The sequence below is a fragment of the Acipenser ruthenus genome, chromosome 19 (assembly GCF_902713425.1).
Source record: "Acipenser ruthenus chromosome 19, fAciRut3.2 maternal haplotype, whole genome shotgun sequence".
Taxonomy (NCBI): domain Eukaryota; kingdom Metazoa; phylum Chordata; class Actinopteri; order Acipenseriformes; family Acipenseridae; genus Acipenser; species Acipenser ruthenus.
In genome coordinates, this window is record NC_081207.1 from 23744559 (window position 1) to 23761113 (window position 16555).

Genomic DNA, 16555 nt, shown 5'->3' on the forward strand with positions numbered 1-16555 from the left:
GGTTGATTTAAAGCGAGCGACGGTGGGAGCATCACGCACCAAAGCTGGGAGAGAGTTCCAAAGAGTCGGAGCCATGAAGCTAAACAAGCGTTCTCCAAGTGTGGTGCACTTTTGCTTGGCGATAACAAGCAGGCCAGAATCGGAGGACCTCAGCTTGTGGGCAGGGACATAGCAGGTCAGCAGGTTGAGGAGGTACTCGGGACCTTTGTGATGAAGGGCATTGTAGGTGAACAGGAGAGTTTTGAAAATAATCCTGAACTTTACAGGTAGCCAGTGCAGCTGGGTAAGACGGGGGGTGATGTGATCACGTTTTTTACATCTGGTATGGATCCTGGCAGCGACATTCTGAACTAGATGCAGTCGGTTTATGGTGCTTGCCGGGACTTAGTTGTCGCCAATGGTTTTTACCCCGGTTTTTATTACCATATTGAATGTGATTTTCAGATACTTTGCACATTTCCAATATATGTTAAGGACCACAAAAAAATATGCGCAATTACTGCTCACTTTAGATGGTAGATGTCGCAAAACGTCTCGTCCCCTAGGACACCCAAGCACCGCGCGCACAATGTATGCCCATCCTCCTGAGGCATGTTCACGCTGCAGGAAGTGCAAGCATGGAACCAAAACATGCTAGCTGGATATAGGAAGCTGTGTGGTCCAGTGGTTAAAGAAAAGGGCTAGTAACCAGAAGGTCCCCGGTTCAAATCCCGGCTCAGCCACTGACTCATTGTGTGACCCTGAGCAAGTCACTTAACCTCCTTGTGCTCCGTCTTTCGGGTGAGATGTAATTGTAAGTGGCTCTGCAGTTGGTGCATAGTTCACACACCCGAGTCTCTGTAAGTCGCCTTGGATAAAGGCGTCTGCTAAATAAACAAATAAATATAGAACAATCCCATTGGAGGAACACATGGCTGACTGACTGTTGTTTATTTGTTTATTTATTTGGCCCAAGCTGCACGAACGACAGCCGGCAGAGTCATTCAACGACAGGGCGGCAAGCCAAGCTCTGGCGGAGGAATGGTTTTCTCTCTGCAGGTGTAGGCTGAAAGACACACCAATACTGCACAGGCAGCCACACTCATACAACGGACAGCCAAGAAAAGACGGCCTGCAACACAAGTGAAGCAGACCGTAAGAAGAATGGAAAAAAACACTCAAAAAATGGAGACACTGATTCCACAACAGCGGCAAAACAGCTCTCAGCATGAATGCAAGGGAATTACTGTCGACTCAGAAGCGCTCTTTTCTGGTTAGTGACACAGAAGTGTACCTTACGGTAGGTGAGAGGCAAAAGAGGAAGTGAGCTCCGCGGAGCGACTACTTATTCCCTCAGCAGGCGGGACCGAGGACATCACTCCATGGAGGAGCCTATCGGCAGTTCTGACATAAAATGCTCAGCGAATACCTACCTAAGGCAGGCATATACCAGTAGTATTGGTTGGTGGTCATGTTCGAATTGAAAGGGAAACTAAGTTCCTAACTAAAGATGATTAATAAAACAAATAATTAAATACAGTTTTTGAAGAAACTTTTTTTTTTTTTTTACAACAAATTATCCTGACAGTTTATTTGTCGTAACTGAACCTCTGTTAAAGGACACAGTGTGACAATTAAACAAATAATACACTTTTTAAGAACTAAATATGCCTTAAAAAAATAATAATTAAAAGTGCCAAAATATTGTTGTCGACTTTCACCCTGTGTGAAGTTTTGTCTGAAATAGTAAATAAAAATATAGTGAGAGTCAATGAGAAGTCCCCACAAATATAGGAATGCAAACGTGTGTGTGTTTTCTTTTTGTGTTTTGTTTTTACTTTGATTCCATTTCACAATTATACATTTTACTAGAATCAAACATTTACAAAATGTAATTTAAGGTATACAGGCTCAAGTTGTTCATTCTCTTTTTGTAACATTACTATATATAGATTCCAGGCCCTTATACCTTTTGAAAGTTTTAACTGTTTCCTGGTATTGTGTTACTCTCTGTGCCATTGCACAGTACTCGAAAAATCTGCATACCCTTAAAACAAGTGCTAAAATGTGATCAGTGCTAATATACGAGAACTAGTATACGAGAACAGGCATAAAGCAACAGTCTTACAGTATAGATCGTAAAGCAAAGCAGCTCAAACTGGGCAAAATGATTTCTGTTCTTGTGATTTATATTACGTTAATTGTGTCGAACCTACTCAGGAAAATCACAAAAAAATAAGCTACTCAGGAACTACCATTAAACATTAGAAAATATATATATGTATATATATGTATTTGTTCAATGATTACTGCATCTTGCCTTAAGGGAGGTAGGGGGTTGGAATCTGCAGTTTGTTCTCCAGCATGGCTCATAGTGTAATGTTGTTATCACAGTATTGTTGATCAATTTGAAATCGTTGTTGGCTAATTTTTAGATGGTTATAATATATGAGAAGTAGAAAATGGATAAGAACCCCTCAAAAGGAATACAAAAAAGACAGTGAGTATTGTTACAATGGTTATTTATTAAATTTAAAATATCTTTAGCACAGGTTAAAAATTAGACACTTCCATCTATCATGATTGTTATGGTTCTTGCATGATTGAAAATTAACATTCCTAAAAAACAGTTCCCACTCAGTCCTCAGCTGAAGCGTAATTAGCAATGCCTATTTCGTCTTTGCCTATATCACGATACATGTAATTCCTTCGTAAGGGCTGAGGCAACTGTAGTTTATTGTGGTTTTCTGAAGTGACTTGAGACCTGTAATCCTGTAATGTGTTTAAACAAGATAAACTGAAATACAGCAGCAATACACTGTACTTAAAAATCTCTTCAGTAATTTTTAGAACATGGCTTTTCATTCATATCCATATTTTCAATCACTCAGTCATAAATTCTGAGGTAAAAGTCAGGTAGACAAATATCCATTTAACACATTTAGTTTTACCTCAGAAAATGGTAACAACAGTATACACTAATCAATGTACATTTTTAAATAAACTAAAATCCCTGTTTTGAAGTGTGTGTTTTTTTTTTCGCCTCAACCCTAACAGTAATGTGGCCGATTTGATCGTCCTTTTCACTGTTTGTGAATATTCAGTCTGATTTAATCAGACTATTTTAAGTGAGAAATCTGAACTGGTCAAAAAAAAATCTATAGCAATACACTGGGTTGGCTGGCATAGTGGGACAACATAATACCATCCAGGGAATTTTCAGAATCTGATTGTGAATGCAGACATTTTATTTGTCTGTGATGCAGGCAAAGCAATCAGTAAAGTTTAAGTTTAAGCAGCTTCCTGTATTAGGTTGTAAATGTCAAACTCCGCAGTCAGCCCTAGACTTTCATCATTTAAAATAAACTGTAGAACAACTCTCTCTTTGTAGATAAGCACTATATGAAGATGAGTTTAGAATAACCACAAGGTGGTAAACATGAGCAGAGACTCAACCCCCATCACCCCCCTCCATTATTATGTACAATAGCCTTTCAAAGGTTAGCATTTTTTACATTTTTGTCTCAACCATGTACCTTTACAAAGACATTAAATTAGAAGATGAGAGGATAATACACAGTGAAAATGACAGGCAAAACAGGTACCACCTAGTAAGAAAACATGAAAGACACTTTTGAAAAGTCCAGTTTAACAAGCCATTTTCTTTTTTTTTTCTTTTTTTTCAGTACATGCCATATGAGAATTACTGTTTATAAAATTACCTGAAAGAACTGCTAAAATATCAGCATGCATAGTATTTTGTTATTTACAGTCTGTTTACAAAGACAGACAAGGACAGAAAGATCTACATTTTTCAGTTTATTTTATTGTTATTATAATTAATATTATTATTATTTATTTACAGTCAACTTAGGAGAAGAAAAAGGCAGCTTTATTATATAGTAGAGTAGTTTTTATCACATGCATATAATGAGAACATTTGCATGATTGAACGCATTTTTTTTTTTTTGTAAAGACATAACGTTTTTTTTTTCTATGCTAAGGTATACCACTAGCATAATAAAGGTAATATCAATCTGCTATACTCTATTAGCATATAGGGCTTCAAAACGTTTGTTAACAGTGCAGTGACAATTACACCTATGACTAAAGCAACAGTACGTACTATAGAGCACTACAAACTAGCGGCAAGGTGCTGGTGAATGAAATGATCTATAGTTTCAGAGCAACTGTCAGCCGACAGACAGAGATCTCTCCTCACAAAGGCAGTGTCCATGCTTCTGTCATTAATTATGGAAACAGTATAAATGAGACTCTATGTACTAATGAAATATTAACAGCCCTGAAAGTCTTGCAGACTTGGGCTTGTCCTTACAGGTGGCCTATGGTTCTACACAAAAAAACACATAGACTTGTACTCTACACACATCACAGAAGCGCCTGGCTTTACAAGGGAGGTATCTCCTAAAACACTATGCTGACAGGTGTCTTAGGCCTTATTTTTCTACCATTTCAGTTTTCTTTATTATTATTATACTTTAAATGTATTATTGTAATTATTATTATTATTTATTGCAAAAATACATTCCCTTTTGTTTTTTGTTTAATTGTGGATCATGTGGTATTCTGTTTTATTATCTGGAAGACATGAACTAAACACCAAGCTTGCTCACTGCAGCTTCATCCCCTTTTTGCCGCACCCTGTGGCTGGCTTGTTACAAAGTCTCTTCTGCCCATTTGTTGAAGTTTAGAACATTTAACAGTCTGACCCAAACAGTTTTTCCATTCAGAAGATCCCAGATGAGGTAATTTTCTTTTTTTTCCCTTGCAAAGGTTCAAAGTATTTTGAGTTCCTTCAAAAGTCCATTGTTGAGTTTATCTTGTTTGTGAAATCTTGGTTTGCTTTGGTGTGTACACTTTATATTGCTGTTGGCATTGACCAGACAATGTCTTTGAATTCCATCAGAGAGCTGCTTGGAAATATTAATATTTCTGTGAATGGAGTCTGTTGCGTCGGTGGGAAACTCTAGTAAAGTCCATACTAGAGAGACCACTGTTTTCTTTTTGTAGTCCTGTATAGTACATAGTCCTTTGTGCATAATAAACTCAGTCCTAAGATCATACCACCGAGGGATACCGTACCTCAATCAACACAAACATGAACCATCAGTACCAGTGTGAAAGAATCAGGTGGTTTAAGTTCCCCTTGTTTTCTTAAAAACCCAAGAGGATCTACATTTCCTTTGAAAGGTATCAGTAGCCACCATACCGATACTCAAATGCCAAGGTCTATCTATACTTACATTGCCAGATCTAAAAGATAGATACACCTGTATAGGCAAATCAATAGAGACATAGACAGACAGGCTGATTTAATAAATAAATAAGCAGGCCCATTCATATAGAATTACTTTACCATTATTACTGTAAACTTTTAATTGTTATAGCTAAGATATGTTGTACACAGAACACAGCAGTGTTTAGAAGCCCCTGACTTAAATTTGTGGTTTATAATCAATCTGCCTTTTTACATTTTAAGTAGCTTTTCCTCTTTTGATAAATGACAGTGGTGGGTGGCTCAGTATGTTAGTATGCTATCTTATAAAGATTACCACTAGTTGAGGTCAGAGGGCCTGGGTGACACAGGGTTAAGCTAATTAGGCGGAAGATATAATTTCTTCTAGTCTTGAGTCACGACTTAGCTCTGTCTACATTTTGCTAACAATCACAGCAAACCATTTAATATTAAAACTTCCACTTCAAAGATCTTACTGTATTTTAAAGTAGTGTGGTTGCAAATTATATTCATGAAAATGTTAAGTAAGAAGCAATAATTATTCAACTTCAATCCCAAGCAAACGTGGCATCAGCATCTGAATGCTAGCCCATGATTTATGTTAAGGTAACTTTTCTCATCTTGGCAATTTGAATTGGCTTTAACCCTTCCCAATATAAAAGACTGCACTACATTCTCCTATGTATGCCACTTTAAAGAGTCAATGATATGTTGTAGCTATTTAAAAGGTTAAGAGGGTTGTTATTGTATTTATAATTTACTATAATTAGGTACTGGAGGAACCTAATATGGATAAAAGATTCCTTAAGATGATATTTCAGAAAAAAAAATGCTGCAGCTTTATTGGTTAAATATTCCTAATATTGCCCACTGTATTTTCCAGCTGGTGTGATGAGAATGCTCTGCATTAGTCTGGCTCCCCCGATTAGGACTTTCACAGTAGAGCTAGATGACTTAGTGTTCTGTTTTGTTCTATCTTGAGAAAACTGGTAATATGCCGTAAAGGTGGCTATATGATTCAAACACAGGTCATTTAGGAATTCAAACTAACAGGCAGTAAACCCCAAAACAATTGAAAGTTACACAGTCCTTCAAATTGAATTGGACTCTATGAGGGCATTCATGCTTTTAGGTAATACACTTAATTAGGTGTAATTAATTAAAGCAGTTATCAAGTAGCCATTCTAGACTGATGAAATTCGAATTAATACTGTGTTGTATTGTGTCAACTGGACATTAGCCTGTGCAGAATGACTGTGTAGCATTGGCTATTACACAACCACACTTAGTCATTACCTCTATATCTATAAATTAACCTGCTAATGTAAGATAATTATTTATTAATTCTGTGTTAGGCCAGCTCCGTTTGCTTTTCACTATATCATAACAGACACTTAGCTATTACAAGACGTTTGTAGAAGCCTAACAGGGGCTCTTGACATTGAAGTTAGAAATACAAGATATATGCTGTGCCATTGCCAAAGAAATGCTGGGAGACTAGTGCACCCAAGTCATTTTTTTTACCTTGCCGTTTGCTTCTGGATGAGTGAAATGATCATGAGCCTGTACTGTATGCAGACAGGTTTTTGATTTTCAATGTGATAACAGAAAGCAAATCCTGTTATGTTCAGCTGAAATGTTGGTGCATGCAAAGGGTCATGGTTAACCCTGGGCCCGATTTTAACCTTTCACCTTTTAATCTCTGAGGGTTAGTGTCCGGCAAACTCAGCCACCACAATCTGTCCTGACATTGTAAGGGTTAAAGTGGAGGGGGAAATGTTCCCTTTCCATTTGACACCATCGACAGGCTAGGGGGCAGTAGCTCCATGACTTAATAATTTAGAAGATCCATTATCTCAGACTACTTTTTTCCTCCGCGGATTACATTATTAGTATTTGTTTTCCCTTTTCCTGGCATAGTATATTGCTCTAGAGGATAAATACTGTCCTGTGCATCTTAGAGTTATTGCTATAAGCTTGGAAGCTTGGGAGAAAGGAAGTGGCTTAGACAAATTCAAACCAAAGATGCAAGAACATCTTAGCATCCACATTACCTTCTTTAAAGTCTACAGTTTCTAATAGTAATCTAGCATCCTATTCTATTTGGATATTTGGTTCTATTGGTGATGTTTAAGAGTGGATGTCATAACCAATGTTCTTCTTAAATGAATGATATCCAAAGGCTTTGAAATTAATTTGATTAAAGATATACAGCACTATTGATTTAAGGTTCCTGCTGCCTAACCAATCCTGTAGTCTAGGGCATGGCCTACCTACAATTAGATCATGTGACCAACCACACTAAAAGTTATTAGGTGGTAGCAAGCAGCAGTTTCCCTTTTTTATACCTGTAGCATTGTATTTGGGGTGGGGGGGCGGCACCAAATGTGGCATTTGAAGAAGAAGTCAATGTGATAATTCCTGAAGGTTTGTAACTTTAATGTCCTTGGGCTAGTGTCGTGTATTTTATATGGCTAAATATATCTAAATACATATTTAGGCTCAACAAAGTGCCCTCACATGTTACTACAGTACTTGCCCTCAATGCTATTTGAAACAGTGTCCCTAAAGTTGAATGCCACCATCTGTGACAAACCATGCAGTACTCAGGGAGGTTTTAATATATAGGCCACTTTGCCAAGGCAAAAATCTTGTGTTTCTCTTGGGTGAGCAGTGTAATTTGAACTCCAGAGCTGGAGCATTATCACCAGCCGGTGTAAGATGGAGAGGGCGTGGAGATCACCATTTATTCCACAGTGCAAAATGCTTTCTTATTTCATCATCTCCCACACCGCTGTGCAATAAATTGCTCCTCTCTGTGTGGCATGCACACAATGCCATTCTATTAAGTCTGTTGGTTTCCTGAATCTGGGTACTGTTTGCTTTGCCTAATAGACCTGAGATGAATGGTCTTAAATTGACCTTAAAGGGCCAGTGCCTTAGATTTTCCCTTGATCAAGTCTGAAAAAAATCAATACAAAAAATAATTTCAATGTATTGATGTTTATTGAGAACAGACTGGTTTCTATCATTAGGACTAATCTAGCCTTAAGGATTATGCATCTTGAATGTCTAACTATCTTGCATTTCCCCCCTCCCAAGGCCAGCCTTTCCTTGGGAGAAATGCCTGAAGGAGAGTGGGAACACAATGGGATTCCCAAAGGGATCTTTGTTTACAAAGCATCCATTTATAAAGGAATTAGCTCGAGCATTCTATAGAAATAATATTGTTACAATAATTAATTGGGAGACTTAATAGCGCAGTGGAAACAATGGCTCGGGGCCACAGTTTTTCACTTTTGTGGCCTGGGTTCAAATCCAGCTAGAATTAAATGCTGGTGGTCTCCACCGGGTCCTGAGTGTCTATCTTTGTCAATACATTCATAACTGTGGGATGTTGCACAGCACATTCTGTAGGGCTGACCTGTTATACGGGTGCTTTGGAAAATGGCTGCTTTGGTGCACTATGTACACATACTGTGTACTGGGTATAATATATATTCAAGTATCATTTACAACAACAACAACAACAAAAAGACATCTAAATAATGAAGGAAACACATTGCACTGCACTGCACTGTATCTTGATGTACTGTGATTGCTCTTGTCACGATACGAGTTGGAAAACTGTCCCGTTCGCATGGTGGGGAGTTATTATAAGGATAAATGCCACAGAACTGTCTCGTAACATCCCTAATAAAGAAGGACACCAGCTCTCTCAATAAGGGAGCAGTAATTTATTAACAGTCTCTAACCTTTCCCTACTTGGACGGTACTGTATGGGTTGACAAATGACATGTGAAGCAGCATGATGGTCCCTTATTACCCAGACCCTCTTTGCTTAATCCAAAAACAAGACTCCACGGTAATTTCACATAGACTAAAAAGATTGATGAAGCGGTCTGCCTCGACAGCTTGCAAATGTTTGGGCAGATAGGGGATGGCGTTGAAACCTGATTAAATGGAAAAAGGGGTAGGAGAGGGGGGGTGAGCGGGGAGTGCTGTACCCAGAAACATTTTTATTCCGTATATCTATCATTTTAACTTGGTCCCTGTCTGGGACCTAAGGTTACAGATGCTTGACCTGTGATTACACAGTGATTAGCTCAGTGTGCGACTAGCATGGTTGGATTACAATCATATTATGTACCTGTTTATTTTTCTTTCTGTACATTTCTTTTTCAATTCTGAGCCACCTACCATTCATTGACACCTTGTAAATCAGTCTAGCCTCTCTGAAAGGTCAAATGCAGGGTCATTGGGTGATTGATAACATTAAATGATTTCTAATCATTATGTACCCTCAGGCCTGGGTATAGCCAAATGTCATCAAAAATGTGCAAAGTACTTGCATTCCATCAGGCAAAGGAATGCAGTCTGCTTTATTTGTCAGATTAAATGTATTTATTTAAAGATCTTACACAATTTCTTATGTTACTAGAAAGCATTAATATTTTAAACTTGAACTTGCAGATTTAAAAAAAATAATACTAGTTTATTGACAAAAAGATTATGTGACATTACATTTTATGTAATAATAATAATAATAATAATAATAATAATAATAATAATAATAATAATTGTATTATGTGTAATACAGTAATACTCATTATAGATTGAGACATCTAATGAATGTCACATGAGATTGAAAATTAGAAGAACATAATTGTTACAGCTCCATCTGAAAATAATCTGGAAATAGCTGCGGAATGATTTAATTTATACAGTTTTGTTCTTTCTGCACCATCAGTATTATTAATAAAGTACATTTTACAAAATATGTATTCGATATTACCTGTGCATTTTCCTAACCTTTTGCAACTCAATGCAGCACACACAACCCCCCATAAGGTCTGAATCTTACTTATTAAATTAATTTAAATAGCTTTGTACCGTAGCTCTAAAAGATATATTTTGCGCTCAGCTCTGTTAACGTTTGCCAGAAGCAGATACAGCCTTTTGCCTTGATGGGTTGATGATTTCCATAAATACTGGCCTGTCATTTGAAGATAAAGAACGATAAAAAAAAAAAAAAAACATATTGAATATGAAACTAAGTTTTCTGCATTTTAACTTTCAGTGAATTTATTCTAAACATTGTTTTCTAGGCATGCCCAATGCTTTCATATCAAAAACAGGCATCCTTGTTTCAAACTTGATTCAATACTTTCCTCTTGAACAAAGACATTTGATGGTGGCAGGTGTCAACCCATATTATATTTGCCAGCATAATCAAGCAATCATTTCCACTCTAAAGGAAGTCATATTCTACTTGTTTTCAATACAATTACAAAAGGAACCATGCCAAGCAACATAGATAAAGGTGCTGTGTTGAAATTTGAGGTCTTCATATTAATAAGGAGTCCTTGTTGAAACCCTAAGCCTTCTGTACATTGTAGTCAAATTTCAATAGTTCAGCCTTCTGTAAACTGTAGTTTACGTTTTTTTCCTTCCCCCTGAAACCTCTCACATTATGAGACAATTAGGCATGCTTTCCTGCTACGACTTGCAGGGACAGGAGGTTATACAGTACAAGTCTGTATTCGGGTAATGCACCTTTAATATGTGATTCCCAATTTGATTCTCAGACTCCCTGATAAAGGATGGTATGTGGGTCACAGGTCAAAGCTGTCAATTGCTCATTGAGGTACATGAAGCTACAAGAATTAGTAAAGTATGTGAATGTTGTTTGCCATGAGCAAAATATAAACTGTAGTATTGCGCATCCAGTATTTATCTATTATTATTATTATTATTATTATTATTATTATTATTTTTATTTTTTTTTTTCTGTACCTTTGAACTTGTATTTCTCATCAATTCAACCTTGTCAAGGTGTCCGTTCTTTCTCTTCAGCTGAGCAGTCCTTTACAACATTGGCAGACGCCATTGACTCACTCAGATGTGTAAATCCCTTTGACAAAAGATGAATAGACAGTTTTGGCACAGGGCCCTGCTGCACTTTATATGGTAGCGCTTAATTGGAGCAACCAAGTTAATTTTTGGCAGGGTTTTGTAAAACATCAAAGATGCCAGATTACACTTCTCATCAAATTACTTATGAAGCGTTTTACCCTGCTTCTTGCCTTTAAGTTTCAGCTAAAACTCTTATTTTAAAAGAGCAAAGTGAAGTATTAAAAGAAAATGCACTGATCTGTGTGTGTGTGTGTGTGTGTGTGTGTGTGTGTGTGTGTGTGTGTATTAGCTCTTATTTCCTTACCATGGCACTTCCTTCCCGGTACTTTGTCAAGTTGCAAAGCATCAGCAAAGCCAATGTGAAACTGAAATACAACCTTTCTTTTGCATGTGTCACTTTTTTTTAACTCAATACGTTATAACAAACCACCTAAACCACAAATTCCTCATTACAGTCTACAGTTTAGCATTTAAAATGAATATCTGTTGATGTATGTATTTATTTATTCATATATGTTCTGTCTCCTTATCTATATCTTAGTTTACAGATTAGTAATAACCCTGTCTCACATACATAAGGTTTATACAATGCCTTGGTATTTTTGTTTGCCAGGAAGTCATCCAAACTTTATCGAGTTCAGTTTTGTAGAAATTGCCATCCTGGTTCTGTTACAAAACCTTTTGTACGGTGTGTAATTCATCCACTTTCCATTCTCCGGATGGGGCAAAGAATATTGTCGAGGAAGTCTCTGTTAAATGCTTCTTGGGTCATGCAAAACAAAAAGCACCTCAGTCTTTTTCCATGGTGCTCTGGTCTTTTTGTGGCGGGTTGATGTAATAATGTACAGATTTCATTCATGCACATGATTCCTTTCAGAAGTGAGAGATCAATTCTGGAAGAGTCTCTTGACCTGCCAAATTTGATTTGCCGTTTTATTATTAAATGGCACCCCAGCTTGGATTGCAGTCCAATAGGTCTTCTAATTGCACATTGTCTTGTTCCTTTCCTTTTAGCAACAAGGGGCGGCCACTACTGTCTACTGCGCCGTTACCCCTGAACTGGAAGGCCTGGGAGGGATGTATTTCAACAACTGCTACCGCTGCATGCCCTCGCTGGAAGCCCAGAACGAAGGAACGGCCGCGTCCCTGTGGGAGCTGAGTGAGAGGCTGATCCATGAGCGAGCTGGCAGGCAGTCCCTTTAACCTGGGGGTTGAGGGGGTGAGGAAACATGCTGGAGAGCAAGAAAAATACTCCAGAAAATGAATAAAAAGAAAAAGAAAAAAAAAACCTAGCCCGAGTTTGTGCCGTGCTCTAGTTGCACAAGAAAACTGGCAACCCTGGATCTCTTCCAGCCACATCATCTAGAGGATTTCCTTATACCTCAGATACAGATTAAATAGTGTTAAGTGAAACAACTGCAGTCACAACACAGTGAAAATGTTAAGTGCTGATGGGAAATAGGGAATACAGCAGGTTAAAAGGGACAGTATCTATCTCCCTCTCCCTCTTGCTGCGTCTCCGGTGCCTGCAGACTGATAATCTGGGCCTGGAAAGCTACATGTGCTCTCATTACTATTAAACAATGTTATACTTTGGAGGGGAGCAGGGGATATGCCTTAAATATATCCTTAAACTGCAAACCTGTAATGCAACAGCAGAGTTCCTAAACGCAGTTCTGCATGCTTTGATTAATGCCAAACGACTGTTACTTGAAGCGTTTAACCCTTATAGAGCAAACCTGACAGCCCCTATCCTGTATGCTTCAAACTAGAAAAAAAACCTCTCCTGTAATATTAGGTAAATATTGAGATTATCAATATTGTCCTTCAAATTGGCACACATTAAAACATTACAAATCTCTAAATGCAAAATTTTATGTAGCATGCTATTTGTTACTGGAATATGTCTTGTATTTGAAATGTGTGTTTTTTATTTTTTTATTTCACTAAGCTTTTCCACACATACATCCATAACACATTCCAGGTAACACACACACACACACACACACACACACACATATATATATATATATATATATATATATATATATATATATATATACACACACACACACATACATACACACACTAGTATTCATTGAAGAGCTTTGATCCATAAGGGTATATAAGAACACAATGCCAACTAAAAGCTTTCTTCCACCTAAATTATTTTCTGTTTTTCCACATCAGAGATTTAAACATTATAATGAAGTTTTAACATCAGTTTCTACATGTTTACTATATCTAATAAAAATGGTAATTTGAACAAGGGGAGAAGGATTGTTTTCTTGGGTCTTGTTGCGTTCTGTTTCTTATGCAAATTAAAAACTTGAGAAGCACGGATAAGTCTCAGATTTTCACTCTTTTTCTACAAAAAAGAAAAGAAACACAGAAAGAGCTATTTTAAACACTATATGGTAATTTTGCAGGATCAGCAGTAGGGTCTGTAATAGGTATGAAAAATAAAATAAGCTGTGATATTTGGGGGGGGGGGGGCAGAGAGGTTAAAGGTTATTATCTTTTTCCGCCCACTGGGGCACTGGGGGATGCAGTTTCTTTTGCTCATTTTATATTAATAATTTTTTCTTAAGTTCGCTTATTCAAACAACATGCGTAAATATTTTTCACCTAATGAGAAAATCTTGTCTTCGTCGTCATCTTTTTAAATCTTTTTCTTTATTATTTTGCTTCTTTTGTTGTAAGATAAAAAAAAAAATCATTTGAAAAAAAGAAAAAGAATACTAATAAGGAGGAGGCTCTGAAGAATGTAGTCGTGATAATGTTGTCTTTCTTTCCTCTTCTTTAGTGATTATACTTCTAAATGTTGTGCTTTGTGGCAGTCTTCGTGCCAAAGGTCGTTCTAAGCCATCATCATTCCATTACCATGTTTTCTGAAAAGAGAAAAGAAAATTAAAGGGGATTACTCATAATAGCCTCTTGTTTACTTGTTGTACATTCGGTCCCAAAACATTACTGTCCTGACAACCAGTTACTAGATCTGCATTTACTCTTTTGTTGTTCCATTATTTGTAAATCACAAAGTCTTAACAATAGAGGTTTAATTGCTCACCCGGATAAACAAGACAACCAACTTCCAAGGATATACACTCTTTGGCATACCTAGTTACAAAGAGAATCTAGCATAAACCCACAACCACATGTAAGGGTGGAATATGAGACGCTCTTGTGACAGTCGATAAAAACTGTCTAATGATATTAATGAAGCTTAAATGAGAAGTAATTATGAATGTTTAATGTATTTCTCCTGTTTATATTTAATTTCTGGTGGAATTGCATCCCTTGAAATGTGCCGGGAAAACATATGACAGAGACACTAGTACATTTGGGATTGATGCTGTGGATCAAAACATTCACCAGAGATCAATGAAACCTAGCAAGCGGAAGCAACATGAATCTAAGAGGGCCACCATGGGTAGGCAACTCCTGCAAGTGCCTGCAAGTATTAACTAGTATAAATCACAACTTTGTCGCAAATATAGGGTTCTGTTATTGGCAGAATGCAGAAAATCTCATAATAAATTGCGTCCTTCAGTTTTTCAATAATACATAAATGCACACAGTGTTATTCAATAATGAATGAATTAACAGAAAACAGAGAAGCAATAAAACTTTAGAAGCTTTACACTGTAATGTAATGTAATTTCATACAAAAAGGATCCTTGGCAATGACAGTATCCTTGATTTTATAATAGCTTTATGACATTGTAATCAGATGTAACCCTATTTTCAAATATTCCAAGCAGGTGGTCAGAAATCAGGCTTTGATTTAACCCTACAACAAGAACCCCTACATATTTAAAACCCAAAACACTTCTGTTATACAAACTTGATGAGACCTGCATTATACCATGAGCCTGAAATAAAAATGACAGAACCAGTCTAAATAATTTGAATGCATTCATCTTACATAAATGTACAAATGGTGTCAATCGCCACTAAATGGAATAATGTATTACTGTGGCGAAGTTATATATCATTTAAATAAGCATGTTTTTTCTGATCCTGGGGGTACAATCTGCACAGCAGTTCTGATGTATTGGGTTCGCTTGTATGTGATCATTATTCCTCAATCTCCTCCCACAGTTTCCCATCTAATCTCATCTGTTAAAGCGGGATGTTTTAAAGGTGCAGGTCCCCGCTGACCTCAGCTGCCACTGTGGCACTGTAAATTGACTTCTCAGTTCCCCAACCTATATGATCTAGTTTGGCCATTGTGTCCTAATTTAATACACCTTTATGATTTAAAATGATGTTCTGACAGAGAGCTTGCATCTTTAACAGTGTGGATGACAGAGTGTGGCAGGAGCCATCCTGTCATTTAAGTGAAATGACTTTATGTTTGCAGGGAGAGTGATCTAGCGCCAGGGCTAAACAGGCAGTTTACTAGAACAAAACACACTCATCATCCCTGTTAAGGTGACGTTAAATAAGATCACATTTTTTTCAAAGGTCCCAATGAGGTTTTTCCAAGGTAATTGAGCCATATTGATGAAAGGTTGCACCTTTTTTGTTTTATTTGTCTATTTCATTTCGTTTTTTTTTTTTTTTTTGAAAGGCTTAAATTGAAGACACAGTAAACTAAAACAGGTTGTGTGTGTATAGGTAGCTAGATAGATAGCTAAACTGCATACATTAGTGGTGTAATCTTTTTGGCTTTGCAATGCAAAACATAAGATTAGGAGAAAAAGGGTAAAAGCATGCCCTTCAAAATCTTTCTGCATTTCCGGTTGATCCCCTCAACCTCCCAACCCCCCCCCCCCCCCCCAAAAAAAAAGAAAAATTAGCTCTGTCCCTCAGAAAGGAAAATGTCTCTCTCGGAGAGCACAGCAGTAGTAAAAGTGTCATGGAGTAATGGATGTTCTGGTGATAGAGAGCTCTGGTTGTTATTTGCTGGATATTGAGGGAGGATAGCTAATGATGTGCACCGTGTAAACCTGTTGTGGCTCTAATCCATCTGTGTGGAGGGGTTAGATCCAAGGAAAATGATTTGGACACGTAGGTAAAGTGAGAGTACTGATGGAGCGATTCAGGGGGAGACGTCAACAGAAGCACTACCTTGCAAATACCATGCCAATATAAAATACACATGTCTCTCTGCAGAGTGAGGCTGGAATCCCAATGCGCCATGTGCTCTTCTTTAAGGTTTATATCAGTGACCAAAAAGGCCATTAAAGTTTAAAGCTGCAGCCCTCCTCTCCCCCCCACCCCCCTCCAAAAATGTCTTTAGCTGAGATTCATTAGGTCGCACAAAAGTCGTTAGACCAGGAGGTCATCGGTTCGAGTCCTGTCTCGGGACGTGGTATGAATTCAATACCGACATTGCAGCATGATGTGTGGGGGAGCTTAGCTGCAAAAGTGCCATCTCTAGGATGAGATATAAAT

The 16555-nt window shown here is 37.5% G+C and overlaps 2 protein-coding genes across 2 annotated transcripts in view; one reads left to right on the top strand and one right to left on the bottom strand.

Moving 5' to 3' along the window:
• Positions 1–13611, top strand: part of LOC117424094 (WW domain-containing oxidoreductase-like) — a 375339-nt gene extending 361728 nt beyond the window's left edge. Inside the window, exon 9 of the mRNA XM_034040177.3 lies at positions 12167–13611. Within this exon, the coding sequence (XP_033896068.2) occupies positions 12167–12355 (189 nt within the window). The 3' untranslated portion in view covers positions 12356–13611. The remainder of the gene's footprint in view (positions 1–12166) is intronic.
• A 198-nt stretch (positions 13612–13809) lies between these two features.
• The window catches only part of LOC117424095 (transcription factor Maf-like), a 137543-nt gene continuing 134797 nt past the window's right edge, over positions 13810–16555 (bottom strand). Inside the window, exon 3 of the mRNA XM_034040178.3 lies at positions 13810–14043. The gene's annotated coding sequence lies outside the window, so the exon portion shown is untranslated. The remainder of the gene's footprint in view (positions 14044–16555) is intronic.